Genomic DNA, 27,712 nt, shown 5'->3' with positions numbered 1-27,712 from the left:
AACTGTGTTATGAAGTATCTGTGACTGGAAAAGAACATTCATCAGGAACCCAAGCTAGCAAAACTCAGGCATATCCAGCAGACTGGGGACTAACTGAAAGGTGCTTCTGAAAGGAGACCTCAAGACATGTACAACACATTGGGGAACAAGAGAGAAAGAAAGGGAGATGGACTCTGTAAACATACTTCATATCACAATTGTTTGGGCAACCATTTAGAAGCAGGCTGCTAGCATAAACTAAAACAAAATCCTCCACATCTTAAAAGACTACCATCCCAAAAATATCATAAGGACACACAAATAATCACATAAAGCTGCTAGTCTTTAAAATGTCATTTAAAAAGGTTCCTATCTTGGCCTGCAGCTATAGCCTCAGAACTGCAGAACTGTTCATCAGCAGTGGAATTTGTAAGTATAAAATATATCATACTATTGTCTTAGCAGGCAAACTGATTAAATACTAATGGAGGTATGGAAAAATCATTGATAAAAAGTTTGAATTGTTTTATGTACAATGCAGTTAACATTAGATTTTTAGAAATGTAAATATCTTGCAGCCCCTTCAAAATTAAATATTTGATAAATTTTATCCTACTCAGTAGCAGCATAAATGACACACACTTTATGGTCCAACATGACATATTTCATAGTTCTTTTTGGTTGAAATAAAGAAAGTAGTAATATTTGGTCATATTTTTTACATTGAAACGATGCCTGCAGTACAAATTTAAAGATACTTTATGTCTATGTGCATTTTAAAAATTGCATTTGAAATAAAAACTTTAAATTCTAGTCAAAATTGTCATTGCACAAAGGTCTTCTACAAAGACTAAATTACCCTAGTTTTGATACACTGCTCTAATCCTACAAAATAATATTAATCCCATCAAGTAATCCTGACAAGTTGAAACTGAACTGTCTGCAGAATGGAAGTTTGTTTGCTATACCCCCTTTTTTTTTAAGCTTTACCTTATGCAAATAATTTCTGCGTTTTCTTGAAAGAGTTCTTTAAGACCTACCTTAAAATTTTAGCAAATACTTCCCTGCAGAATCACATACCTAAGCAAGAATAAGTTAGCAGAAGGAAGACTGATTCATCTTGCATATGCATATTCTGAGCCCCTAATATTAGCTCTGTGCTCAACTTAATAAATCCTTATTCCAATCAAAACAGTAGCTTAAAATTAGTCACTTTATGTAAGACAAGATACTATCATACTGAAGCTTTATTACGCCTATTTAAATTCATCAATGCTGTGATTAAACATGCGACGGCAATACTGCTTAGGTGGGTTTATGCAGCAGCATTCTCAACAGCTCATTCCTGCGTATGGCTATACTGGGAGCCAGATAATAGAATGGATACAGCTGAAAAAAGAAAAATCGCTCAGGGAAAGAAGGTTATTTTTGAGCTACACCCATTCCGTGAACCATTTCACCAAATGGTTGCACAAACAGCAAGGGGCAAGATGAACTGCCTCTGCAAGAAAAAAACAAACCAAAGAAAAAAACCCATAGCATTTCTAACCTCAGCGATTCTATGAATTATGATCTATGGAAAAAGATCTCACTTCAATATAAAGATCTGTCTGAAGGCAACATGTAAATTGCAACTTGTCAACTTCATTATTATTATTAAACACTGTAAAAAGAGAAAACAAATTATATATGAATACAAGCATTTGCTGGGAGAGTAATCATCATTCACCACTAACCTGATTCACTGGCTCATTGAAGTTGGTGATAAGTCCAGCACGCAGTGTAGTTTTTTCTTCTTCAGAAAGAGCGCTGTCAGGATATATTCATTAGAATATTATTTAATTTTCAATAAAAAACAACTACTAATTCATATTTAGAATTTTCTCACTATTACTAGACACAGAAGTTAAATGATATTTCCATTTGTGCAGTGTTTGACGGGATGAAGATTACTTTTATAGACCATTTTCTTGAAACTGATGTATGCCAGTTTGATAAACTATCAAGAGAACATCCCTTGTTTTTCCACTATCTCAAAGATACTTAAAAAGAGAGAGAACAGCGAAACAGACAAATATTTGAGGCCTTTTAACCTCAGATTTTGACGTGACCTTTCTAAACACAAATGGCAAAAGAGAAAGTTCACAGATATATTACGAAAATGAAGGAAAACCATACAAACTATAAATTAATTGTTATTAGACAGTTATTATACAATTACTGTGGGGACTGATGACTTGAGCATGACTTTGCCCATGTATACTCATGGAAAATGACAAAAAGGTGCTCAGTATAAGGCAATCATGGTATCAGATGACAGCTCTTTTTGCAAAAGCAATAATCCTACAATCTTTTTTTTTTGCTACAAATCTTTTTCTACAAGCAAGTCATATAGCTACACTTAAAAAAAAAGGATCCTTTGAAAATTATACCTTTGAGTGAAAAATATGTTGATATAGTCTTCAAAAATGCAGGGAGAACTAGTAAGAAGGATAAATTTTAAGCCATAAAGGTTAATTTTCATTCAAGTGAAGCTTTATGCTATGTTTAGACTTCCTTATAAGTGACATCTTATCAGTTTAAGACTACCAGTTACAGCATCATACTACTCCTGTACTACTTCAGACTTTATAAGACCCATGTAATTTTCTTTTAAGTTCCAGGCAGGAAACATAAACTGCTTTTAAAAATGCTTTGTTAGTATTTATAGATCATACAATCAGAAAAAAAAACAAACCAATCCACTTTCATTTACTGATAGCACCTAGAAAGCTGTTTCTTGTACATAAAATGACTTACTGCACAAGGTTGTTTAGATGAAACTGTTTCACCTAACATTGTAATGATTTAGAAGCACACATGCAATCATCGCATCTCAATGAAGTCTCATGGCTGGAAACTAAAAAGATGAAACATACCAACACAACCACCTCCTGTTTTCTGATGTCATGTACAGATACTAACCTACTAGTTTTATACAGCGAGATTTAAAATTACGCCTGAAGCTCCCTAAAACACGGCTTTTACACTAATTTAGACAAATAGTAAATATTAATCTCAAAATAATAAAACACACAGGTAGGATTTACCCTAAGATAAAATGTTTGCAACAATATTCTAGTTTTCACTTTTCCCCCACTCTGTATATAACAGAAGTACTCACTATTTCCTAAATCAAAGACCTATCATTCTAAGTATAGTATACAAGGGGTGCAATTTATTGTTTTGCTAGTGACTCAGAACTGCACACTAAGTCTTATTTTCAAAAGGTAATTTATAGCACTCAGGAACCACATTTAAATGACTTTTTATCAAAACCTAGATTTTAAGATATTTTTACATAAAATTATATTATGCTTAAAAAATTTTGGGTAAAGTTTTCAAAGATTTCTGCAACAGTAGAATTTTTATGCAGGGAACTATTTCAGTTATTAGTCTAAAGCCACTAGACAACATCTTAGGGACTTTCTGTGGTCCTTTTAGTTTTTTAATACAAAAATGCAGTATATAATTTCCACACATACAGGCATACTCTAAGTGATTTCTAAAACTTGAAAGCTATTAACACAATTTATAAATCATAACTCACTTTCAGGCATAACAGAAAGCACCTAAAACCTGGTTTATAAAGAAAAATACTGTTCTACTATATTATTTCATTCACCCTGTTTGTGAGCTCATGAAGCCCCTTGCCTTAATTACTTTTTCATAATTGTAATTAATCATATCATATGCATATTCCAAGAGCAGCAAGCATTCAATTCGTTACTTACTATAAATAAATATACTGTAATTTAAGCTTTTGCCATTACAAACAAAACAAAGGTAGGAAAAGAAACAGTCATGAGGATGAACACCTCAAATTCAGACACTTAGAACAAGCAAAGTTGGCAAAGAGTAATGAAAAAGGGAAATCTAAGCAATCAATGCAGATGCAAGTGGTATACTGCATGATGTGATGGGGTCTCTAACGGTTCAGAGAGCAGATGGAGGAATTTACCACTTAGGTAATACAACAGTGACATCCACTGGAGACCAGACCCCTCGCTACACACTCTCTGCACGAGTCAGACATAGCCACAGACAGCAGTATCTTTACCCTCCTCTAATACATTGCAAGAAAGACCCACAACTCTTTGGAAAAGTTACAGGCAGGCTAGGAGTTCAGAAGAATGTGTATCATTCAACAAGTTATTTCCCTTCAGCACTGAATTACACCAGATCAAAAATTAAACCAAGTTCTTCTAGAGATGAACTTCTAAGTGTTTATGTTGTAGTCTTTCACAATTTGCAATTTCAAAGTTTCTGAGATTTTTCTGTGTTTGTGGTACAGGGAAACATGTATCCAAATATTTTAAAAGTTATTTTGGAACTTTTTAAAAAAGTCTATTTTTCATAAACCAGAAATCCAAATCTGCAAGTGTTATTTATAGTTATCATTCAAACACATAAAAACATGGATGTAAGAAGTATTATTAAAATTACCAATACAGTTATCAGATCAGAGACCAAAGTCCACAAAAGACAGGATTTAACAGTAATTATCTGTAAAATCAAAAACATGTCCAAGAAAAGGAACTAGTAACACTCAAATTCAAGAAAAGTCATTTCTGAACAAAATAAAAACACATAAAGTGAGACCATCTTTTGAGGAAGCTGACAACAAATTTCAAAAAAATAGGCCAAACTGTGCCTGAAAAGAGGCTATGACAACCCTAGGCTCTTCTCCACGGCAATCTGGAAAGCTGCCTAAGAAAGCAAGAGGGACAAAGTTCATAGGCCCTTCTCTAAAATCACTCTTACTGGAAAGTGCTGCTTTAAGTCCAAGGCAGGTGGATAATAAGTAGCATGAATAGGACAGGCAGCATCAGCAAACATGTGCAAAGAGCAAAATATTTCAGAAGGATAGCTTTTTCTTAAAAAAGTTGCTTGTATGCTATGTATTTTAGCATGATGACACACTCAACCACTGTACTGTCCAAAGAATTCATGATCTCAACATTTTCCTGCTTTGTAGTGGTAGCAGCTGAGAAACCACGAATGCCTAGCAGAAGGGTAAAGCTAGTCCTGCTTGATTCAACTGAAAATAACTTCAGCACACTTGTACAACAGAGGCATCTAATTTACTGGGAGAGTTCTTGGAGATTGAAAGGTCTACACAACTACATAAATATTCAAGACAAATAGTTCTAAAAGAAACTATATTTAGCTCTGATTTACTAGGGAATTACAGCTATATGAACATATTATGTGTCTGCATGAACCCTCCTCCAATTCTCATAATTCTTCAAACTACCTATCAAATTTCAATTCCATTTGGCAAAGAGCAGAAATGTCAGCGGTTTGATTTTTTTTCCCTAGATTTTGTGAAAATCAACAGCTGAGTAAAGCAGATAGACTTGAGTTAATATCCCACTGAGAAAAACACAGGTATAAAAATCAGTCCTCTCCTTCAAGAGGCAGCAGAAACCAGACACCTCCAAATCCAACATCTGCTCTACCAAACAGGCAGGGTAGATGAGACCAAGCTTTGAGGTAATACCATGGATGGACATGGGACAGCTGCTGATGTGAGAGACAAGATGAAAGACGAGACTTTTGCAAGGACAACAAAAAATGCAGCCTGTACAATGAAACCTTCAAAAATCACGATATCCAAAACATGACTGGTTCACAAAACAATCAACTGAGAAACTACAGCTTAAAAGCAGTGTTCCTCAAAATGACTTCAACATGTTCTGCTAAATGAAAAATTATCTGGGTGAGTGTAAAATATGACAAGATATGTGACATATGAGAAATTCAGAAAGAAAATTAGAAATGGAGAAACAGTTGGACATAGAATGGAAATTTAATACATATTTACCCCATGGAATTCTTAACAGCAGCCAGTAATTTTTTAAATTTTATACTTTAATTGCATTGAATTCGCAGCAGAAAAATTAGAAACGGGGAAAAACTGGAGTTGTAATGGAAATTCAATATAGATTTACCCAATGGAATCTTTAATAATAGCAAATTATTTTATTTTTTTTTAAATCACATTAAATTTGCAACAGGAAAAGTACACTGAAAGACTGTTACTCCATTTTTACCTTGGTTCAAACAGTAAAATTGTAGTCATTACTTCTGTAGGAAATGAACCATGTTTTTTTCACCAGAAGTGCTACTAATATCTAAAAATATTAACAAATTGGAACAATGTATTTTAACTGCTTCGAATAATGCTTGCCAAGTACCAATAATATCAGCAGCATTACCTCATCACTTTAACCAAAAAGGTCAAAAATATATACCATATTCCATGCAGAAGATGTTTTTTTCCTCTCACATAAAAGAGAATCGGAACACTTGCAGATGTTTCACAATTGTATACTAATCCACACATAAAAAAACTCTAGTGCTTTAAGTAATAATGAAGGAGTACTACGCTATGTAAAATGTGCTAGCGATGCAGAATTTCACTTTTCCCTCTTTTGGTGGGCCTTTGGAAAAACTAACGCAAGGCAAAATTCATTAAACTATCTCAAACAAAGAACAAAATGAAAATCATGCCATACTCTGTGAACTACCTCAGATTCATGATCCATAAAAACTGGACCTGGAATTCCAATTTACACCCTACATGACCTGACAGTGACATCCCATGTATTTATATTACTAGCATTTAAGAGACAGACTGAACACTTCCAGGTCTTTCAGTTCCTGAAAAGAGTGAAGGAAAATTGAAACTTTTTGAAATTATACCTACTTTTTAAAGCAAAAAGAAAAAACTTCACACAGAATACTGAGAAGTATATAATTGTATAAGTATTACAAACTATAATGGCACTGTTTGTAACTTAAGTAAATGATGTGGTGCTCAAGAATACTGGTTAGATTTTTAGCTTCTTTGGAGAACTTTTTGTCATGCATTATCAGAATCCACATATCAGAAGAACAAAAAATGAAGACCAAAACTTGCTATCATGATAGCTACTGCCTCTCTCTCATGTATACATTCAATATGAATTATGAATCAGCTTAAATAAAATGTCTCCCTAATAATCTCTCCAAGAGACTTCCTACCTTTCATGTCTGCCACTATCAGAAAGTCCAGGTGTTAACATTATAATACTTATGACATCACTTTAAAATCTGGTATCTATGAAATAGCCTAACTCAGTTTTCAAAAGTAAATATGTAATTATATGTAATTTCAAAAGTAGGAAGTAATATGAAGACAAAATGGTTCATTAGTGACTCTTAATGTCGAAACATTTTATCAGTTTCACCATGAATTCTAAAGTAACTTTTGTCAGCCAAGGAATTTGCTGTTTTCCAGTTTGGCAAGTGTAACCTTCTACAGTAGGTTTTGTTAAGTGGAAGAAAATCACAACTTACTGTGGTGCAACCCGTCTCCAGTAGCGATCGATTCCATTTTTAAAGTACAGCACAGCTAACCATCTTACATTCACATCCAGGGTATGATTTGTAAAGATATTCTGTTTAATAAAAAGCTTAAGTTAAAAATTGCTCAATACACCACAGACAGGATAGAAACTGTATCAACACATGCACTGGCATATGTATAAATACACACACCTCTTATGTTCAGGTATATAAACAAAATGCATTAGTCAGCATTTGACAGACAAGTGAAAAAATGTGTTAATTTTTAAAGATTAAAAAAGTGTTTAGCACTAGCCCTAATACTTTATTTATTAAAAAAACGCCCAACATATAGGGCAAATGTATTTCCAATCTCATCCAGCTGAGCAGGGAATAAAAGGGTAATAATTACTAGCACCAGCCAGTTATTACACTGTTCAGTAATATAGCCCTCAGAAGTCTGTGGCACTGTACAACACAGAATAATTTCTTATTCTAGTCAGAATCCAGCTTTCAGGAGATTTCATCATTATCTTGACATTTGCCAAGAAATGTCCTGACTACCAATGTTGACTGTGAAACAGCGACCTGGTAGGACACCAAGTCTCAAACTTGCCTACGCTTATTCTAGGAAATTAGTTTCTACTACTAGAAAGCTATATATCTACACATATATCTGTATCGATCTATATACACTTTTATATACATATATGTATATACAGACAAACACAGAGAGATTATTTTATATAGTAACATTGTAAAATTTACCAACTAGGAAAAGCTAAAATAAAGGTAGGCTACTGAATCTTAGAACAGGAACTACTCTGAACAGCAGCTCTCCTCCTGTTTTCCTCTGTATCAAATGGATCCTTCTCGAGGAGGTAAGGCATTACTCCCTCCTTTAGCAAGCAAATAGGTGTGAACTCAGTGGTCTTATTATACAGCGTTATTATAAAGTGCACTATAGAGTGCACCATTTGCATCAATTGCTTTTAGAAGCACACTAAGAAGGGACATGAAAAACTCAGGGATTCAGGTCAAGAGCATCTGCTACTTTTCGGTGCCATGTCTGAAGAACTATAACAAACCCTTCAAATAACTCAGCACTACAGAAACCTGCGACCTCATCAAGCATTTTCACTATGAATTCAAAACTTAATCATCTCTCAAACTCTATTTCTATAATAACAACAGCTTTCTAGATGTAATGGTCAACATGAAAAAACCCTCACAAAATCCAATCACTAGAAAGCAAACAGACTTACATGGAACAAAGGTATCGACTCCAAAACTAGCAACTTTTACAAAAACATCAAAAAGTTGTAGCCCACTGATAAACACCACACAACATGAAAAGGATCTGTATATAATACATGTTCCTTTTCCGAAGCTCATTTAGGAAGAGGGATTGAATCTCTGAAGGATCTGACCTTTCCCAAATGCAACTTAGGCATTTTACAATATGAACAGGAAACTTCAAACCTCACTTTAGCCTCATATCCATGAAAAGTGTTGCAAAACAAAGGAAACATGGAAAAAGAAAACTACATGTTCTGAAAATCCCATTGAGCCTTCAAATTACCATTGCCCTCCTTGCTAAAATACCTATCAGAAGCAAAGGTTCCTCAGATCGAAGTACCGTAAAACTAGTCTGGGCCTGGATAAGAAGTCTAAAAAAAGGCAAAGGACAAGAACAAACAAAACCTCTCTATATACTCTGTTATCTATACATATATGAGCTTCCCAAAATAAAGTATTTCATGTAACACACTAATGCTGTCATAGAAATAACAGGAATGAAGCTAAACAATACATAAACTGATACAATTGGTAAAGGACAGAGTTTCTTTTCAAAAACAGCCACTCTGACTTTTCAGCTCCGTTCTTCAAAAGAGAGGTATGTAACACCTTCAAAGGAGAAGCAGAGAAACTAATGTTAGTAACTCCTACTAAAAATTGTAGGTTTGAAGATGCATGTTTCATGGTTCCTTGTAGTTTTCTCTATCCTGATCATCCCAGAGGTAAATGTACCTGACAGTAAGTAATATAATACTTCCACATCCCACAGAGATTAACTGTCCTACCAACTCTCCATTTACAATCACCTGCTTCCCCTCACCCTTTTCTGCTCCACCAAGAAGGTGCCAACTATCTTCCCTCCCAGGCAGCCCCCCCATCATAATCAAGTTAAACAAAGAAGTAGAGATTCTCTACTTCTATGTAGTTTGGAAGATTACTGTTTATATTTCACACTTGAAGAAAGGCTGATGTGTCCCCAAACAGGGCTACTTAACCACACTAACAGAATTAACAGCATTTGATCCTTTCAAACCCTGCATTTTTTAGCCCTTATGTTTAAAATCAACTCACATCAGCTTCAGTTACACCTGTCAGTGCTCAACTTGTCTACAACCTGAGCTGTAACCTCTCACAGCAAACATCCAGGAAATAAAGAATGCCCAGTCAGTGGCAATTTCTGGTGTTTAATATGAAGATTATTTACCACAGAAACACCATAGCAAAGGCAGTGGGTAAAATGCAATTTGACAGCTCAAAAGCCAGATTTTTCTTCTACCCCTTTCCCTAAATCCTCTGACTTGCCTTCACCTTTCCAAACAAATGAAACAGAGGGCCTGCAGAGAACAGGTCACTCCACAACTCTGAATCATTCATCCTATGCACTGAAGACAGATGTTTGTAGGAAAAGCAGTTCATCTGTGTTTTTAAGACTATTACAAACATACACATAGGCATTGGAGAACACCACCACTGTCAACTTCTTGGCATCTTCTCTGAAACAATTGGGTCTCCTTCTTCATGTTTTCATCACCTTGCACCACATTAATGCATCTATTTCATCAACAGTCATAGTACCTTTAGAAGTATTCACCTTTCCCATTTCAGGAACCTTCCTACCACCAGCCTGGTCAGCTAATCTCCCTGGGAGAGTCTCTCCACTGACAAGAAAGCAAGCAATCCCAGCTGGGTATCAAACTTGGTGCAGTGAAAAGAATGAGGGAACTTCTATGAATATGGTCATAACTCATCATCTCCTCAATAAAGAAAAGGTGGTTACTGCCTTGGTATATACAAGTGTTCCTGCCTCATGGGGTAGTAAACATAATTCCTTCGACACGGGTCCTCTTGGCCTTCTACTATCTACAATTCACAACAGGCCAAAACCAGGTTTAGCACTAGAGCTCACCCCCTCATGCTGCCAGAAACTGGATTTCCTCCTTCTCCTGGATGCCTGGGAAAAGAGCCTGCTTTGAGACACAGTGATGACAATGCCTACCTCAGCACAGCATAAGGATACTAGTAGCTGGACCATGATGACTCAAGGCTTCTCTCAGCCAGAGGTCATGGTTCAACAGTATTCTAGAGAGCCACATCCAAAATTAATCAAAGTTTACTTAATAGCACTTTTCCACTGTATCTTACCAACAAGACTGAATAAAAACCTGGCTGTGTCTCCCACTGCTTCAGTTGTTCCTCAGCTGGCTTCAGCACTGCAGTATCTTGACTAGTAGCTTGGGTCAAGACTTGCAAAACAATAGTGCTAGCACTATTGAGATCCATGAAAATCTGGGAATTTTTAAAAAAAAGAAGGAAAACACTTAAGAAAAAAAAGACAGCAAATATAGACAGGTATTTTCCATTCATATTATCTAAACACCCCACGCTAATTTTTCATTAGTCTACACTGTGTAAGACAGCATTACACCCACTCACAGGCAGTGTCAAGGTACAGTGATTAAACTACTTTGCTTTCAGAAATCTCTCAGCAGAAAAAGCAAGCATTAAGTCTATCATTACAAGCCCATTTACTAGATCGGAGGAATTACAGAAAATTTTTTTATTTTAAACCAGTTACCTCTCCTGTGAAGCACAGCAAACTACGAGCAAACCCACAACTAGGGATGACTTCAGCTGTAGCCAGAGTAAACCATGGGGTTGTCTGAAAGAGGCAAAGACGCAGAGTATTAACATATTTGTATTTTCTGAACATTTTTTCCCCAAAAGAGTAAATGACCGATTTCAGATAGTTAAATTCTACAATTCAGATTGATCTAGACATTTTATATTGATTAAAAGATGTGAAAGTTTCACAACCAGAGTCCTAAATGAAACTGAATTTTCCAACACATTTGTATTCCTTATCTATTTAGCACACAAAATACTAGTCAGCTGAACCAAGAATGCCAATTGCCTAATTTCCAATATAAATACATTCCTGTCCTCTGTATAAAGACAAAACAAAACATTGCTCTGCAGATGACACAGAGATGACATTTATAATGACCACAGAAACAGCATTACAACAAATTAAAGAGAAACATGTATAAAAGCAACTGTAGTGTCTGACAAATAAAACTGGTTTTCTGTCTATAAAAACTTCTGGTTAGAACCTACGTAAACTTTTCTAATACGGATACATATTAAGTATTTATATATTTAAGTTTTCTAAATTAACAACCAAGCACAGTTTCTCTTCAACAAACAGGCTTGATGATTTGCTTTTGTTTAACCCTAAAAAAAAGTTTATTTTTCCAACCTTCAGGAAAAAAAAAATTGAGGTGAAAAATTGTTATGGTGATGGTAAGAAAGCTAGAGAAATGAAATCTTACTTTTACATAGGTTTAAAATTTTGATTTTGAGAAAACCACCTTAACAAAACTAGCAACAAGATTAAAGACCTTTTATACCATTAAGAACCCTGCAGAATTTGGAAAAAAAACTGAAAAAAACCCCAAACAACCACCAATCTAAGAACTCTCAATCTGTAAGTCTCCGATCATCCTCAACAAAAACAGACTAAAAATTGAAGGTCCTAAGGTTAAAGAAAGTGTACTTTCAAAAATATGAACCACAAAATCAGATCTCCTCACAGCAATAACTGAAAAGAACAAGTAACTGAACCTCTGCTTTATACTTGCATCTTTTTATCTCTCTGCTTTAACCACCCTATGTATGGGGTTTACATGGCAAGGTTGCTAGCAGGAGGGTTACAGGGGTGGCTTCTGTGCGAAGCTGCTAGAAGCTTCCCCTATGTCCGACAGAGCCAATGCCAGCCGGCTCCAAGATGGACCAGCTGCTGGCCAAGGCCGAGCCCACCAGCAACAGTAGTAGTGTCTCTGGGACGACATATTTAAGAAAGGGAAAAAAACCCCTGCACAATGGCAACAGCAGCTGGGAGAGAGGAGTGACAATATGGGAGAGAAACAACCCTGCAGACACCAAGGTCAGTGAAGAAGGAGGGGGAGGAGATGCTCCAGGTGCCGGAGCAGAGATTCCCCTGCAGCCCGTGGTGAAGACCATGGTGAGGCAGGCTGTCTCCCTGCAGTCCAGGGAGGTCCACGGTGGAGCAGATATCCACCTGCAGCCCGGGGAGGACCCCACACTGGAGCAGGTGGGTTCCTGAAGGAGGCTGTGACCCTGTGGAAAGCCCACGCTGGAGCAGGTTTTCTGGCAGGACCTGTGACCCCGTGGGAAAGCCCGCGCTGGAGCAGCCTGTGCCTGAAGGACTGCAGCCTGTTGAAGGGACAAATGGAAGGGACCCATACTGGATCAGTTCGTGAAGAACTGCAGTCCGTGGGAAGAACCCATGTTGGAGAAGTTTGTGGAGGACTGTCTCCCGTGGGAGGGACCCCACGCTGGAACAGAGAAAAAACATGAGGAGGAAGGAGTGGCAGAGAGAACGCATGATGGCCTGACCACAACCCCCATTCCCCATCCCCTTTGCTGCTCCAGAGGAGGTAAAGAAGCCAGGAGTGATAGAGTGGCTCTATGGGCAGCTGTGGCCAGCCAAGGTCAACCCACCTCACCCTACAAAACCAATTTACCTCCTACTTCTTCATATCTACTTGTGTCAGTCATTTCAACCTTTATCAATTTGCCAATTCTCTAAAATCTTCCTGCAATTATGAGACCTTTGCATAACAAACTTAAACATTCAAATTCTCAGCTCACTTCTCAGAATACCATTAATTTCCAGGGAACCAAGATCCTGATTTAGACTGCAAAATCCAATTGGTAGTGGTCCACCCTATGTGGAATAGTGCCCAGCACAAAGAATCGATGTCAAGGCAAGACTTTGATGTTAGGCTAAAAATCCTGCTAGCTTCATTTTTCCATCAAAAATAACCACGAAATAATAAATTGGTACACAATGTTGTTGACAGGAGAGGCAGTAAAAAGAGGTCTTTAGGTGCAATATCTTTAACTTTCTCCTTTTTTGCAGATATTTTGACATCTTGAGTACCTTAGGCTGCCTTCATCATTGCACAGCCAAAATCAGCCAGGAAGGAGCAATGTAATGACAACACTGGAAAACACTGGGTTAACTTGTAAGGATCACAATAGGAACTCCATATTCACAGCATAAAGAACCTGAGTAAAATAAGCACACACAAGAAAAACAGCAATAAAAGATATATTCAGATTTTTCTGGTATAAACACTGTAGCATTGAAGTACCTAGTATAGATAACAGAATTTCAGAGCACCTAAAAACGCTAGTAAAGGAAAGGGAGAAAGGAAAAGAAGTATATGAGAAAAAACATAACAGAAGTAGGTGTAGAGCTTGCAGTAAGGAGAATATCATAGCTCAATTCCTGCAAGATCAAAACTACACTTCATGTTATGAAGTGATTTCATTTATTTCCATTCAAAAGTCAAATTACTTTCAAAAGAAATAGTCTTATCTTACACTATCAAACAAGACCTGAAAACGTGTAATTCTGAAGCGCCTACTCAACTGAAAAATAGCGTACAATCAGTTTGATTATCGTATGAAAACCAAAGAGAGAGAACTTCTGAAAGTTAGGAAGTTGTCAGAGCACGTGTGTATAGACAAAATGGTAAGTAACTTCCTCAACTTCAGAGAAGCTGATTTTAAGCCTTTTGCTGAGCAGTGTTCTCCAAATAATGAGCTGTCATAGCGTCGTGGTTTAACCCCAGCCAGCAACTAAGCACCACGCAGCCACTCACTCACTCCCCACCCACCCAGTGGGATGGGGGAGAAAATCAGCAAAAGAAGTAAAACTCCTGGGTTGAGATAAGAACGGTTTAATAGAACAGAAAAGAAGAAACTAACAATGATAATGGTAACACTAATAAAATGACAACAGTAGTAATAAAAGGATTGAAATGTACAAATGATGCGCAGGGCAATTGCTCACCACCCGCCGACCGACACCCAGCCAGTCCCCGAGCGGCGATTCCCCGCCCCCCGCCCCCCCCAGTTCCTAAACTAGATGGGACATCCCATGGTATGGAATACACTGTTGGCCAGTTTGGGTCAGGTGCCCTGGCTGTGTCCTGTGCCAACTTCTTGTGCCCCTCCAGCTTTCTTGCTGGCTGGGCATGAGAAGCTGAAAAATCCTTGACTTTAGTCTAAACACTACTGAGCAACAACTGAAAACATCAGTGGTAGCAACATTCTTCACATACTGAACTCAAAACATAGCACCATACCAGCTGCTGGGAAGACAGTTAACTCTATCCCAGCTGAAACCAGGACACATTGGAAAACTGCACATGTAGCAACAGTGAATCTGCAGCACATACCCAGATATTTGCTAAAGATTCATTGCAAGGACATGTTCATTTGAGAGGAAAAAAATGGGTTATAGAGCATTCATGTAACAATTGATTTTGCACTACAAAACTTAGATCACGTCAGCAAAATTAAATTATTTCTCAGCTACATTCAAATCTGATGCAGAAAAAGAGCGTTTCCCCCCAAGGGAACAGTCTTTGTACTAAAAATTCATATACTTCACCTAGAACATTTCTTATCGGAAGGCTTACTTTCTGAAGTTAGTACAGTTACAAAATTTACAAAATAATTAGCTGGCAGATCGAAAGATAACCACCACCAAAAAAAGAGAAATATTCACAAAGCTTCTTTTTTATTAATGCTTCTCATTCTTCAAAAGGTTTTTATTTTTGTTTAAAAACTGGAACAACTGCCTGCTCCAAAACACCAAGAAGAACCAAACCAACCTTAGCAGGTCAGAACAAAAATTCATTTAACCCAGTGTTCTGTCTCTGTCAAAAACTATAGTAGATGCCCAGGTCAGGACAATCTTCCAGTGGTATTTCTGAATAATGCTATCCCATCCTCCAGAAAACTGTGGTTCAAGGATTTCCTAGTAAGAGGCACGGAATTTAAATTTAATAGCTCTTGACAGATTTAGTCTTCCATGAATTTGCACAGTTGCTTTTTGACCCCATGTAAACTACAGTCTGCACACAACATTGAATGTGGCTGTCACAAGCAAAATAACAAAATTGAAGATGAAATCTAATCTAATCAATCTTTTGTTTCTGTCTTAACAAAATCTAAACTCAGAACAAACTTACAGATTATGACAAAGCCAACTTCATGATTGCCCCCAAAAGGCCAAAGGGCAGGGGGCACTCAGGGAACCAAAGAAAACAAGCCAAAAAGTCAAGCCATCTGAACACACTGTTCCACAGACACCAGAAGTGGCTATGGGGAGGAGGAGGAATACGGGACTTCCAACTGTGTCAACCCGTTACAGACTCAGGTCCTAACAGGCAATTTCAACTCTGACAAAGTGTCTCCTTACATTCCCTTCTCACCAACAGGATTTCTACTAGGAACTTAACCTCTGCAGGCACTCTGTAAAGATGACTGACTTAATGAAGGCTTCAGCTCATACCTCATGTTAATGGGATCCTTCCAAAACACAGATTTAATTACTGCTGTGTACAGATGCCTTTGTGAAATCAATTCCAGCAGACAGAACACAGCTGTACTTTACGATTTTAAACCCAGATGTCTCCAATTTTAATTTGTTGTGACCACCCCCCCACTACCCTCCTTTTTTTCTTTTCTTTTTTTTTTTTTTTTTTATCTGATGCATCAGGGCCTCTTCAGATAATTTATGCAGAGGACATACAGATGCCCTTAGATCCCACAGAACAGCAAAGGCCCATGAATATTGCCTCTAATATTGAAGGATAAAGACAATTTTCACCTCTTACACATCAGGTTTTGCTGTTGCACAGCAAAGGCAGAGGGACATGGGTTACACCATAGATGGGTTACGTCACAGGGACAAGAATTTTCTCCACAGTCTGCTGGGTACTTCTAGAGCTTAACTCACTGTTGAACAAGTTCTACAAGACTGTCCTAGAGATGAAACGGAGGACATGAGTATTAAATAGCTACCATCTTTTGGGTACCTTCACAGCCATGAGGCACGTATAGAAATGCTGATAGAATCTGTTAACGTTATGAGCAACACTTTCTTAGAAGGAAGGCAGGTCTGCACTTTCAGTCACAACAGCCAGAATTTCCAAGGCCGATCATCAGGTAAGGTTAGCGTTTCCCGTCGTTACTTACTAGTCTCAGACTGTGTCTTCACAATAAACACTGAGCAATTTCAGGAATGCTGCTTGCTTTCTGCTGCTTTTCTGTGGTTCATGCTCATTGCTATCATAACTAGGTAGCACACATCAGGTGGAGGAGGAAGGGAAAGAAAGTCTTTCCATTAGAAAATGTTCAATACTGTCAGCTGCAAACCCAAGCATGGCTCTATTCCCATGCCCGAATTTCTTCTTGTATGAGGGAAAAGAGTCTAATCACACACAACAAGGAAAAGCTGCTCTCCAAGATCCCCCTGAATGTGCACAGAACTGAGACAACAGCATATTCTCAAGTCTCAGTTGACAGGAAAAAAACAAAACTCTGTTACACCACCAAAGATAAGCAACACATCAAATGCCACGGCTCAGCACAATGAGATGGCATCTTCAGAAACCACAGGTACCAACACCATTTCCTCATGGTTACCATCCAACGTCCTGCACTTCCATTCCCACTCATGAATACCTTCATCTCCTTTCACTGGCAAAAATCCAAGACTCACTTCTGTTCTACTCTTCAATTCCCTTTCTAAGGAAGTATCTGCATACACGGTTTCCTTTAGAGAATATGCCAAGTCTCTTAAATGTTCTGCCATGCTGGTTTAATGTTTTTCCTGAGTAGCAAATCCTTTTGATACAGGCAAAAGAGTATCCAGGTATTTTTGCCATAACACTGAAATACAACCAAATTTTAAAATCACATGTCAGCTATGAAAATAAATCAAGGACTGCTATACATCTGCAAGGGAACAACCCAAAGGATTTCATCAGTAAACACCTCCACACTTCATTTTTTCTGGACTTCAGAGAACACAGTGTAACAGCTCACTCATATCCAAGCAATTAATTGAATACAATTTTTTATTATCTTTTGTTAAGAATTCAATAAATTCTTTTCCACTGTAATGAGGTGTTAAGCTTCTATGAAGTCAGAAGAAGACAAAGTGGTAAATATATCACCTAAAAACCACTGCATTCTCACTGATAACAACACAAATACATATTGGGCTACTTTAAGAGGAACAAGGCAAGCAGCTCTAGGGATGTCGTTAACCTCCTTTACTCAGCAGTATCTGAGGCTGCTTCTAGAATACAGTCTTCAGTTTTGTCATCATAGTTCTCCCTCCCCCAGCTCAAGAAGTGAGTGAAGAAACTGGAGAGAGGCCAGAGCTACCAAGACGGTCTGGGGCCTAAAGCAAATTACCCACAAGGAGAGGTTGAGGACTTGTTTAGTAAAGTGAAAGCTAAGGGAAGACTCTGTAGTCACTTGCAACTAACTTCCTGAAGGGTGCTTACAATGAGGACGGAGCCAAACACTTCTTGTCAGCAGATTATATAACTAATAACTAACTAAAAAGCTACAAACTGCAGCTTGGGAGGTTCAAGTAGAAACATAAGACTGTCTTTTCCAGCACATTTGTTTTAACAAAAACAGGAAAAACAAAGTTTCCATACAGAAAAGTCACAAGAACCACTTACGGGTCACCTTCTGAAACGAGTAACATGAAAGCTAGCATTTGCAGTGACGTTGATATGATATATTAGCAATGCTTTTAAGGATATCATCAATTTCAGGAACAGTTGGTACTTAAACCAATCTCTCTCCAGCCTTCTATAAACTTTCCCATGAGTCTCTTTTCTAACGTTATAGTACCTGTATCAATCATCCTGTCCTGGCTATTGAAGGCACAACTTACAACCAGTAACAACTACACTAGTGACCACAGTCACTATAACGACTAACATTAGGCATTACCAAGATTTATCAAAACCAAGAGATTAATTTTTCTTTACCTAAATGAACAAGGCTGTCTACACTCTGCCCAACTGAAGCGACAGTAAAGAAGACAAATAAAAATGTCTAAGTAGGAAAGAGTTACAGGTTTTTTTTTTTCCCCATACTTACAGAAATAGAGGAATAGAACTTCTACAAATCTTTTTTTACAAAAACACGACAGTGAAACTAAAACCTAGGTCTGAAAAAAAGTCGGCATGCAGAAGATACAAGGTATAAGAGAACAAAGATCAAGGAGGAACACAGGAATAAAGGACAACAGTGAGCAAGCCTGACAATAATATTAAGGGAAGTCAGTCAGATTACACTGAAAATCTTGAGGAGAGGAATGGCCTTTCAGGTTAAAGGGAATGCACCAGACTGACCAAAAACCCCTAACAGAAAAAACAGGCAGTAAAAAAAAATAAAATGAGTGGGACTATTCCAAGGATTTGTGGGATGTAACTTACAAGAAATTGTCATGGGTTCAGTATTGATGACAGAGGAAAAGCCGAACAGATACACAGAGACAACAGAGTATTTCTGATGTTTAACAGTAAGCTTACAGGATGACCAATCTCATCCCTTTGCCTTCTTCCCAGTTCACCTCATTTTAACAGATTTTCCAAAAGGTACGACAGAACACTTTACAACAAACTAGTGTGCAGCAGCTGAAACAGAAAAGCAAGTTTCAGTCTGCCCTCACGCTCTGAAACGTCTTGAAACCATTTCAGTTTAGCCGCAGTCAAAACTTGCTTCTGACGATACAGTTTTAAAGTTTTATATGTAAAACTCAGCTAACAAAAACCTTTGTTATGTCATTTTTACATATCCATCCACAGAAGGGTAGAATGAAGGAATGAGAAAAGAAAAGCTGAGCGTGATGAAGAAAAACTGGCGTTGAAGTTTCAAGAAACCAAAACCCATAGGGAACACGCTATTTGTGAAGACTGAGGTAGTTCTCACGAAAAGAAAACAGGCGTTGAAGTTTCAAGAAACCAAAACCCATAGCGAACATGCTATTTGCGAAGACCGAGGTGGTTCTCGCGTGCTACGAACACTAATTTGAACGCCGCGGCAAATACGTTACAGACGTCACTGCATCGATGAGACGTGAGAAGCAAGGTACACAGAAGCAGAGGTTGGAAGCAGCACCGGTACCGTGTTTAGGGCCACGCTCTCGCATTTTACACACGCTGTCGTCTGCTACGGTAACAAACTGAAGAAACGACTCACCACTGCTGCACTGACCCTGCCTGTGATTTAGGGAAGAATCCGCTTTACCGTAAAACTCCAACGGCTGCTCTGCAACCTGCAGGAAGGAAAGAACCACCTTTAACAAGGGCCAGCGCTTGCCCTTCCCTACGAAAAACAGCTCGTGCCAGCAAGCTTAACGCCCCGTCCTCTTTCGATGCCTGCCGGTCGGACTCTACCCCGGCGGAAAACTCCGAGGAGGAGGAGGAGAAGCCGGGGCGCAGCTCCCAGGAACCGGGCAGCGGTTCGCGGCTTCCGACCCCGGGAAGGCAGCCTGCCGCCGCCCAGCCACACGGAACGTCAGGCTGAGCCGTCTCGCCCCCGGCGGCCTGCAGCGGCCAGCCCGGAAGGTGACACACGACGCCGACGCCGGGCTGCACCGGCGCGGCACGGCGCCGGGCCGGGCAAGCGGGCGCCCGGGCGCTGCAGCGGCAGCCGGCGCGGCCGACGCAGAGCGGCACCGCCCGCGGCGCTGCGGCCCCGCGGCTCCTTCCCCCCGGGACCGCCGAGCCCTACGCCGCGGCCGCCGTTCGCCTCCCCGCGGCCCAACCCGCCCCGGCGGCCCGCCTCCGCGCCGCGCCACCCGCCCGCCCGCCACGCCGAGCGAGGCGGGAGGCCGCCCGCCACGCCGGGGCGGCACCTCGCTGCTGCTGCCGCCGCCGCCCCCCCCTCCCCCAGCCCCGCCGGCGGCGGGGACGGCGACGACGACGACGACGACCCCGCGCGCGGCTCACCGCTGGCGGCTCCCGGCGCCGCGCGCGGGACCCCGCGCCTCTTCCGAAGCTCGCGCCACGAGCCGCCACCAGCCGCTGCGGCACCCCGCCTCCCGCGGCGCGCCGCCCTGACGTCAACGCCCGGCGACGGGCGGGCGGGCGCCTCCCCCCGCAGCGCGGCCGCCTCCCCCCGCAGCGCGGCCGTGGGGCGGCGGGCGGGACCGCCGCCGCCGCGCCTCCCCTCCCACCGCAGGGGGCGGGGCGCCGGGCACCGCCTGACGTCGGCAGCTTCCCCGCGAGGGGCGGGCCCGCAGCCGGGCCCTCCCCTTTTCCCCTCCCCGCCGGGGGGGCCCGCCCTTCCCCCCGTGACGGCAGGGGCGGGGCGCACGGGCGCCGGCGTCAGAGCGCGATTGCGCCACACGCCGACGTCGCGGGGCGGGAGCCTCTTTGTGCCTCAGGGAGGGAGGGAGGGAGCCCTGCTGCCTGAGCAGCGGAAGCCGCCGGGACTCGCCGTTTAAACCGCTTATTGTTGAACGTCGAAGCGCAAGGCCCGCGGCCGCTGTCAGACGGCAGGTCCCTCCGGCACTGGCGGGGGGAAGGGGCGGTCCCAGCGGCCGGGCCACAGCCGCCTGGCGCTGAACGCTCTGGCCTGCAGAGCATCCTCCGCTGCCCGCGCACGAGTGCCCCTCTTCCCCGGGGACCGGCCCTCCCGCCTCCAGCTGCCCGCCACGGGCGTCACCGCCCCTCGTCCACACCTCTCCGCCCCGCGTCGCCCCTGGCCGCACGGCCGCAAAGCCGCGCCGGAACGGCCGGCGCAACCGACTCCCCTCTTGACGGAGGAAGGCGCACCCAGCTCGGGCGGCGTGTCGCCACGCCGCCAACCTTCCCAGGCGCCGGGGCGCTGCCCGCCGACCCCCCGCCCCGGAGGAACTGTTCTCCCTCAGCTGCTCAGAGCAGAAGCAGCTCTGGCGCCCTGCCGCGCCGCCGAGAGCCCCCAGCTCGGTTCGCGCGGGAAGCTCCCGCGGCCCTCGGCAAGATGGCGCCCCGCGCCTCACGCCGTCCGCCCCGCCCCGCCGCGCCCCGCCCCGTCCCGCCCCGCCCCGCCGCGCCGCGCCCCGCCCCGCCGGCGCCGGGCCTGCTGGGGAGCGGTAGTGCCGCGCGGCACGTGCGCGGGGAGCGGGGCCGCGGCCGGGCGGCGGCCGCCATGCCCAAGGCGCGGGCGGGGAAGCGGCCGCGGCAGGAGGGCCGGGAGGGCCGCGCTACCGGTGAGTGGGGGCCGGGCGGAGCGGCGGCGCCCCCGGGAGCGGTGGGGCCGGGGGCGGGCCTGCCCTCCTTCGCGGGGAGGCGGGGGGGCGGGGGGGGACGACACACACGCCGCCGTGCTGGGAGCGGCCGCGGGCGGTGGGGAGAGGAGCCCGTTTCGGCGGGGTGCGCTTGCAGCTGGCGTGACGCCGCTCTCCGCCCTAGGCATCCGCTTCAACACCGGGGCCGGCCAGCACATCCTGAAGAACCCCCTCGTCGTCAACAGCATCATCGAGAAGGTGGCCGGGGCGGGGGAGCGGGGCGGGGGGCGGCTGCCCGGGGGCGGCCGTGGGCCGGGGCGGGCCGGCCCGCAGTTCCCCGGGGGGGGCAGCGTGTCCTGGGGCGCGGACCTCGGGCCTGACTCCGGCCGTTCTGCGGCTCTGGGGGGACCTTCCTTCTGTAGTGTGTCCTCCTGGCCTTGGTACTGCTTGCCTTTTTTTTTTCCCCCTTTTCCTCTTTTTTTTTTTTTTAAGGTGGCCGCATGCCTGTTTTTCAGCCCTCGGAACAAAGATCTCTCGTAGACTAGCTTTAAGACATTCTCGTTCTCAGCGTTTTCCCCTCGTCCCTTTCTAAACGACGTTCGCGCTCCTCTGCCGGCTGATTTCGGCTCGTTCCCGAGCTGCACGTGCCTTTCGCTTTAAAATCAAATGGTTGCTTGAAATCGGTTGTAGAAGAATAACCGAAGCGCCGTGTGTTCTTAGGCTGCCCTGCGACGCACCGATGTCATTCTGGAAGTAGGCCCGGGAACCGGGAACATGACGGTAAAAATGTTAGAGAAAGTAAAAAAAGTAAGTGCGAATTTCCCACCCCGCCCCCCAAGCTGTAACCACATTGTGGCTTAGGCTGCAGCAAAGAGAAGGATCTTCATCTGTTTGATTCAAATAAGCAGAATTACCCTGTGGATATTTTTTCTTAACACTTGCATAATTCCAGTGAGGTTTTAGCTGCTCATGTAAGTCTTGCATGGTTTTATCAAACTGTGTTGCTGTTACCCATTTATGTGGTAAGGCTTGCATGTTTGGAGGAAGGGAGGAAGGTGCGTAGCCTAATAGGGGATTTTTAAGAATTATTTAAATGCCCTGTAGCAATAGATACAAAGGGTTTTAGCAATTGAAATTTTAATCCCAGTTAGGAGGAGTTGTATAAAGTTGCAAATACGTACTTTGTTTTCAGGTTATTGCTTGTGAAATTGACCCTAGGCTTGTTGGGGAACTTCAGAAGAGAGTCCAGGGCACGTAAGTATCAACTGTGGAAATAGCGAGCACTTAAAGCAGTGGAGAGGTGGCTTTGGCAAAAACTTTGGCAACATACTTCTCTGAGGATAACCACAGTGTATCTTCCCCCAGGTGTCTGGCAAACAAACTTGAAATCAAGGTTGGAGATGTCTTGAAAACAGAGTTACCATTCTTTGATGCATGTGTGGCTAACTTGCCTTACCAGGTATGGGCTAAACAACATGGCAAAAGCTTTTCCTCTTTAAATGGTAATTGCCCAGAAATTTTACTAATGCCATCGCTCTTTTCCTCAGATTTCTTCACCTTTTGTTTTCAAGCTGTTGCTTCATAGACCTTTTTTCAGGTATGTGGAAGAACAGAGCTCTGTATTACCCGATAGAAAAAAAAAAAAATTAAAAAATATTTCCAAATCAAATTTTTTTAGTTCTTAAAATACCGATTTGATGGATCACAGCCGCACCAAGATTTTTGTGTAATATGAAAACTGCCAGTGCCTGGGAATTAGTTTATGTCGATGTATTAAACGCAAGCCGAAGATTTACTCTTGACATCAGTGAGTGTCCAGCTGATGAAAACAGCAGTTGCACCTCTTTACACTAGTATTATAACTGTTACTCCAGTGATAAGCAGGGCATCGTAGCATTTCAGATGCCTTCCTACCTGAGAAAGAAAGGGTGGAAAGGGCAGGATTGAAGCCAAGACACTTCCTGTTGCCTGCTCTAAGAATATAACTGTGCAGGTACTTCTGTGTGTTGTTCAACGTGTCAGCAGTTCTTGATTTCTCTCACTGAAGGGCTAGTGTTAGTGACATTACTGGTCGGTCAGCTTTTGGAGTTTGGATTTCAAGGACTCATCGTAGAATTATTCAATATGATTTGTTACAGTCAGGAACAAAACTCTGAGAGTAGCCTCCGTCTTTCTGATCCTGATCCATTTAGCGGTATAAAGAATCAAATTCTGTTGTAGCTTTAAGGAGATTTAGATCGTTTCACCAAGTTTTGTGTTTTGGTGTTTTTTAATGCACTCTGAACTATAAGGAGATTTAGATCATTTCACCAAGTTTTGTGTTTTGGTGTTTTTTAACGCACTCTGAACTAATTAAGGCAGAGTTTGTTTATGACAAACCGTTATTGCTTCTAAGCACTGGGGCAAATCCTGTGTTTTCTAAAGTGTGTTAGTTGGCTTTTGACGTAAAAGTTGATTACTTAGAATTCATTTCCTCATTTCTGTTATTCTCAGGTGTGCGATACTCATGTTTCAAAGGGAATTTGCACTTCGTTTGGTTGCAAAACCAGGAACGAAGCTGTACTGCAGACTCTCCATTAATACTCAGTTATTAGCTCGAGTGGACCATCTGATGAAGGTACGTCATTCTGCGTTAGCTAACAGAGCTATCAAAGATAAAAGAACGTTTCTAGAAATGTGAGGAGTTGCTGCTTATTCATACAGCTGCCTGACTTCCCCTGACTAACAGGTTGGAAAGAACAACTTCAGGCCTCCTCCCAAAGTTGAATCCAGTGTTGTCAGAATAGAACCAAAGAACCCACCACCACCTATCAACTTCCAGGTGAGCATCGTATAAATATAACATACTAGTGATAGCACTTAATTTCATTTTTCTCTTTACTTATTACTCAGTTCCATGTGCTGTTTTCACTACTAAGTACCAGCTATTCATTGGCATTTACATAATTCCAAAATACTTATTCCTGTATTGATCAGGCTTGCATTAGGACGTTACCTGAATGTGCCACCATCAGTTTTGGTAGTTTTGTTTACAGTGTTTCTGACAAGACTGAGGTACCACCTCCATTATCAGTTGGAGAGTTGCTAGTAATGATGTCCCTTCCCTTTCATCATGGTTTTTTATCTCCCAGAGACCCATCTGGGCCGATGGCTTTGTTGCTTATGATTACAGGAGTAGCTACGAGAAGTCTTTATCTTCAGATGAGTGTGTATTATCTCAAAAGACAGATGTTACAGGGTAGTCTTTCTTAAAGTTCATTTTTAAAATGCTTTGGTCTTCAAGACCATTTCAAGCCTTGCCCAAGGTTAGCTGGATTTTCTTCAAGTATCTGTCTCCCTTGTCAGCACATAAGATCTTGGCCAACAGTGCCTAGCCACGAAAAAGGACAATTCAAAGGGTTTTGTGGGTGAAGTATTTTCTCCTCTATTTGTATTGCTTTGTCCAAGACACAACTGGTTTTGTATTGTTGAGAAAGATTATTTTCCTGAAAGATTTCTCTTTGTGTCGATATTATTGTGAAACTGCCAGTAGTGGCTGTTCTTGTTTGTAGTAGCTGTATGTTGTATGTTCCTTTCTGTAAATTCTGCAGTTTTTAATTTCAGGAGTGGGATGGTCTGGTAAGGATAGCCTTTGTTAGGAAAAACAAGACACTCTCTGCAGCATTTAAGTAAGTAACTTCTATTGAACGCAATCTTTTCAAAGTTTGAGACCCCATCCAGTTAACCATTTCTTTTGTGTAAATGCGTAGCAGTGTTATATGCATGCCAGCACAGTTGGGGATAAACCAATGATGGAAGATTTATACTGAGGTCACAAACTTTTTCTTTTAGAAGAAAACTAGGCAGCTGTTAAAAAAGAACAGCTCTGTGTAGTTGTTACAGTTTTTTATAGTAAAGGTTTACAACCAATCAAGTTAAAAAAAAAAAAAAACCAAAACCCAAACAACTAGTTAAAGCTCAATTTTCATTCTAGACTTGTATTTCTTTTAGGTCAAGTGCTGTAGAGCAGTTGCTGGATCATAATTACCGAATTCATTGTTCCTTACATAATACAGTAAGTTCCTTTTTAATATATTAAATACTATTTTTGTCTACTGTGACCTACATACTGACTTTTGTAAGAGTGAAAAATTAACATTGAAAAGTTTAACATGTTAAGAGTTTGTCCAAGAGAGTTGGAGGGAGGGAGGAACTTAACCTCTTCTCTTAGAGAAAAATCTAAAAAGGTCACTAAATTACAGTGAAAAAGCTGAAAGCTGAGTATGTTATTAACATATTGGCTGTACATGTCTCAAGGACTTTTACTAATCTAGTAAGAATCTAGTAAGAAAACTCTTTGTGCCTGCTTAGCAATATTGTTGTGATTCATTTATAGTGAATGACCTGAGGTATAAAAATCCAGATACAAGAATAGAAGAATACAATAATCCATACAAGAAAAAATGCAACTTATTTCTATCACTTGGAACAAGAACTATTCTAAAAGCAGGAAAATAATAGATGATTTCAGTGAATGTTTTTCTATGCTATGAATAGAAAATGAATTTGTATCCTATTTTCCATTGACAGGAAATACCTGAAAACTTCAAAATTGCAGAGAAAATACAGATGGTCCTAAAAAATACAGGTTACTCTGAAAAACGAGCCCGTTCAATGGATATAGATGATTTCATTAGGTATTTTTTTTTTCCTCTTTAAGCTTCTTCAAATTCTATCTGTATCTGTGCCTGTGTAGCACAGATTAGTATTGGGTTACACAGGAATAGTACTAACTCACGTTTTCCTTTCAATACCAGACACTCCTTGCTTCCAGTCCTGAACATGAACAAACACTTAACCCCTATATATATTTTAACTGCTGCTTACAGTATTGAGAAGCAACTAGCTAAAGATCCCTATTTCTGGTATTTGTGTACTAGACCCTTCTAGGTCTCCTCTAAAAATGGCTTTAATAATGGAATTGGTTCTTATAATTTCCCTGGAGATTTACATAGCCCTTCTCTGTCTTGAGGATTAGGACATAATCTATAGCGTAATTTGGAAATTTGAATAATTAACTAACTGCTACATTCTGCTTTTACTTCTGGTCAGTTAATTTAAGTGGCAACATGAATCCTCTCGTAATTTAAGATAAAAATTCCTAGTTGTTTCTCAGTGTGATAGTTAATACAGCTACTGCTCTTTTAAGGAAATGTAATAAACCTGGTAGCATGCAATATAACTAACAGCACTGAAAATATACCTACATCTCTAAAATGGCAAATTTGCTAATAACTTCTAGTTTAAGATTTGTAACAATTCTTCATGGCAGTTGAACAGTGATGGCAGCTTTCATGCTATTTTCCGATGTCCTTTGCCAGCCAGCAAATCTTAGAAATACCTTAAGCTGAAGTAGAAATTGTAACATAAATATTTTGCTCTTTCAGACTGCTGCATGGCTTCAATTCAGAAGGCATCCATTTCTCATAGATTCTACTAGAAGAATAAAAGATGTTCTGTATTTTGTCACAGAAGTCTTACCTAAGCCAGAGTGACTGCAACAGGACAAGCTCTTCTCACAAAAGCCATGAACTAAGAATAGAGTGCGCACACTCTGGTTCTTATTAAAGCCTTACGTGCAGTTTTATCACAGGTAGTAGGCAAGAAACTGCTGCTCTGTATTTTAACAGCGCTAAATTCTTTCATGACTGAAGCGAAGTGCTGGAGTCCCATGTGACAGCATATTTTTAACTACATCAGATAACATGGATTGATGCTGCCGTAATTGAAATCTGCATTCTCTGATCATGGACTTCATCTCAGTATATTCTTGCACAGTCCTCAACAGTACAACCTGTAAGCCTGGTCTGGGCAACAAAACCAGAGTTGCGGTCATTTCATTTGTTCGGGATTTTTTTGTTTGTTTTAAAGTGTATTTAAACCCTTTGTTTTGATTTGGAA

General features: G+C 41.3%; 3 protein-coding genes across 8 annotated transcripts in view; 2 read left to right on the top strand and 1 right to left on the bottom strand.

The window, feature by feature from the left end:
* IPO11 (importin 11) overlaps positions 1 to 20,612 on the bottom strand; it is a 105,813-nt gene extending 85,201 nt beyond the window's left edge. Inside the window, exons 1-6 of one of the 6 annotated variants that reach the window (XM_069777383.1) lie at positions 19,759 to 19,839; positions 13,613 to 13,740; positions 11,225 to 11,308; positions 10,792 to 10,935; positions 7,363 to 7,463; positions 1,716 to 1,788 (exon numbers count right to left, since the gene is read on the bottom strand). In XM_069777383.1, the coding sequence (XP_069633484.1) occupies positions 1,716 to 1,788; positions 7,363 to 7,463; positions 10,792 to 10,929 (312 nt within the window). In that variant the 5' untranslated portion in view covers positions 10,930 to 10,935; positions 11,225 to 11,308; positions 13,613 to 13,740; positions 19,759 to 19,839. Of the gene's footprint in view, positions 1 to 1,715; positions 1,789 to 7,362; positions 7,464 to 10,791; positions 10,936 to 11,224; positions 11,309 to 13,612; positions 13,741 to 19,683; positions 19,708 to 19,758; positions 19,887 to 20,510 lie in introns of those variants that run through there. The other 5 variants (XM_069777388.1, XM_069777384.1, XM_069777386.1 and 2 more) reach the window with 5 other exon arrangements.
* LOC138683812 (proline-rich protein HaeIII subfamily 1-like) lies at positions 19,934 to 21,007 on the top strand. The gene has a single exon (XM_069776317.1). The coding sequence runs from the start codon at positions 19,934 to 19,936 to the stop codon at positions 21,005 to 21,007; it is 1,074 nt and encodes a 357-aa protein (XP_069632418.1).
* Positions 21,008 to 21,510: 503 nt separating this feature from the next.
* Positions 21,511 to 27,712, top strand: DIMT1 (DIM1 rRNA methyltransferase and ribosome maturation factor). The gene is made up of 12 exons (XM_069777395.1): positions 21,511 to 21,754; positions 21,957 to 22,030; positions 22,493 to 22,579; positions 22,965 to 23,026; positions 23,138 to 23,231; positions 23,320 to 23,369; positions 24,266 to 24,389; positions 24,501 to 24,593; positions 25,376 to 25,440; positions 25,763 to 25,826; positions 26,342 to 26,448; positions 27,199 to 27,712. The coding sequence occupies exons 1-12, from the start codon at positions 21,526 to 21,528 to the stop codon at positions 27,239 to 27,241; spliced, it is 1,092 nt and encodes a 363-aa protein (XP_069633496.1). The 5' UTR covers positions 21,511 to 21,525; the 3' UTR covers positions 27,242 to 27,712.

The sequence above is a fragment of the Haliaeetus albicilla genome, chromosome Z (genome assembly GCF_947461875.1).
Source record: "Haliaeetus albicilla chromosome Z, bHalAlb1.1, whole genome shotgun sequence".
Classification (NCBI taxonomy): domain Eukaryota; kingdom Metazoa; phylum Chordata; class Aves; order Accipitriformes; family Accipitridae; genus Haliaeetus; species Haliaeetus albicilla.
This window is presented reverse-complemented; position numbering and strand designations above follow the sequence as displayed.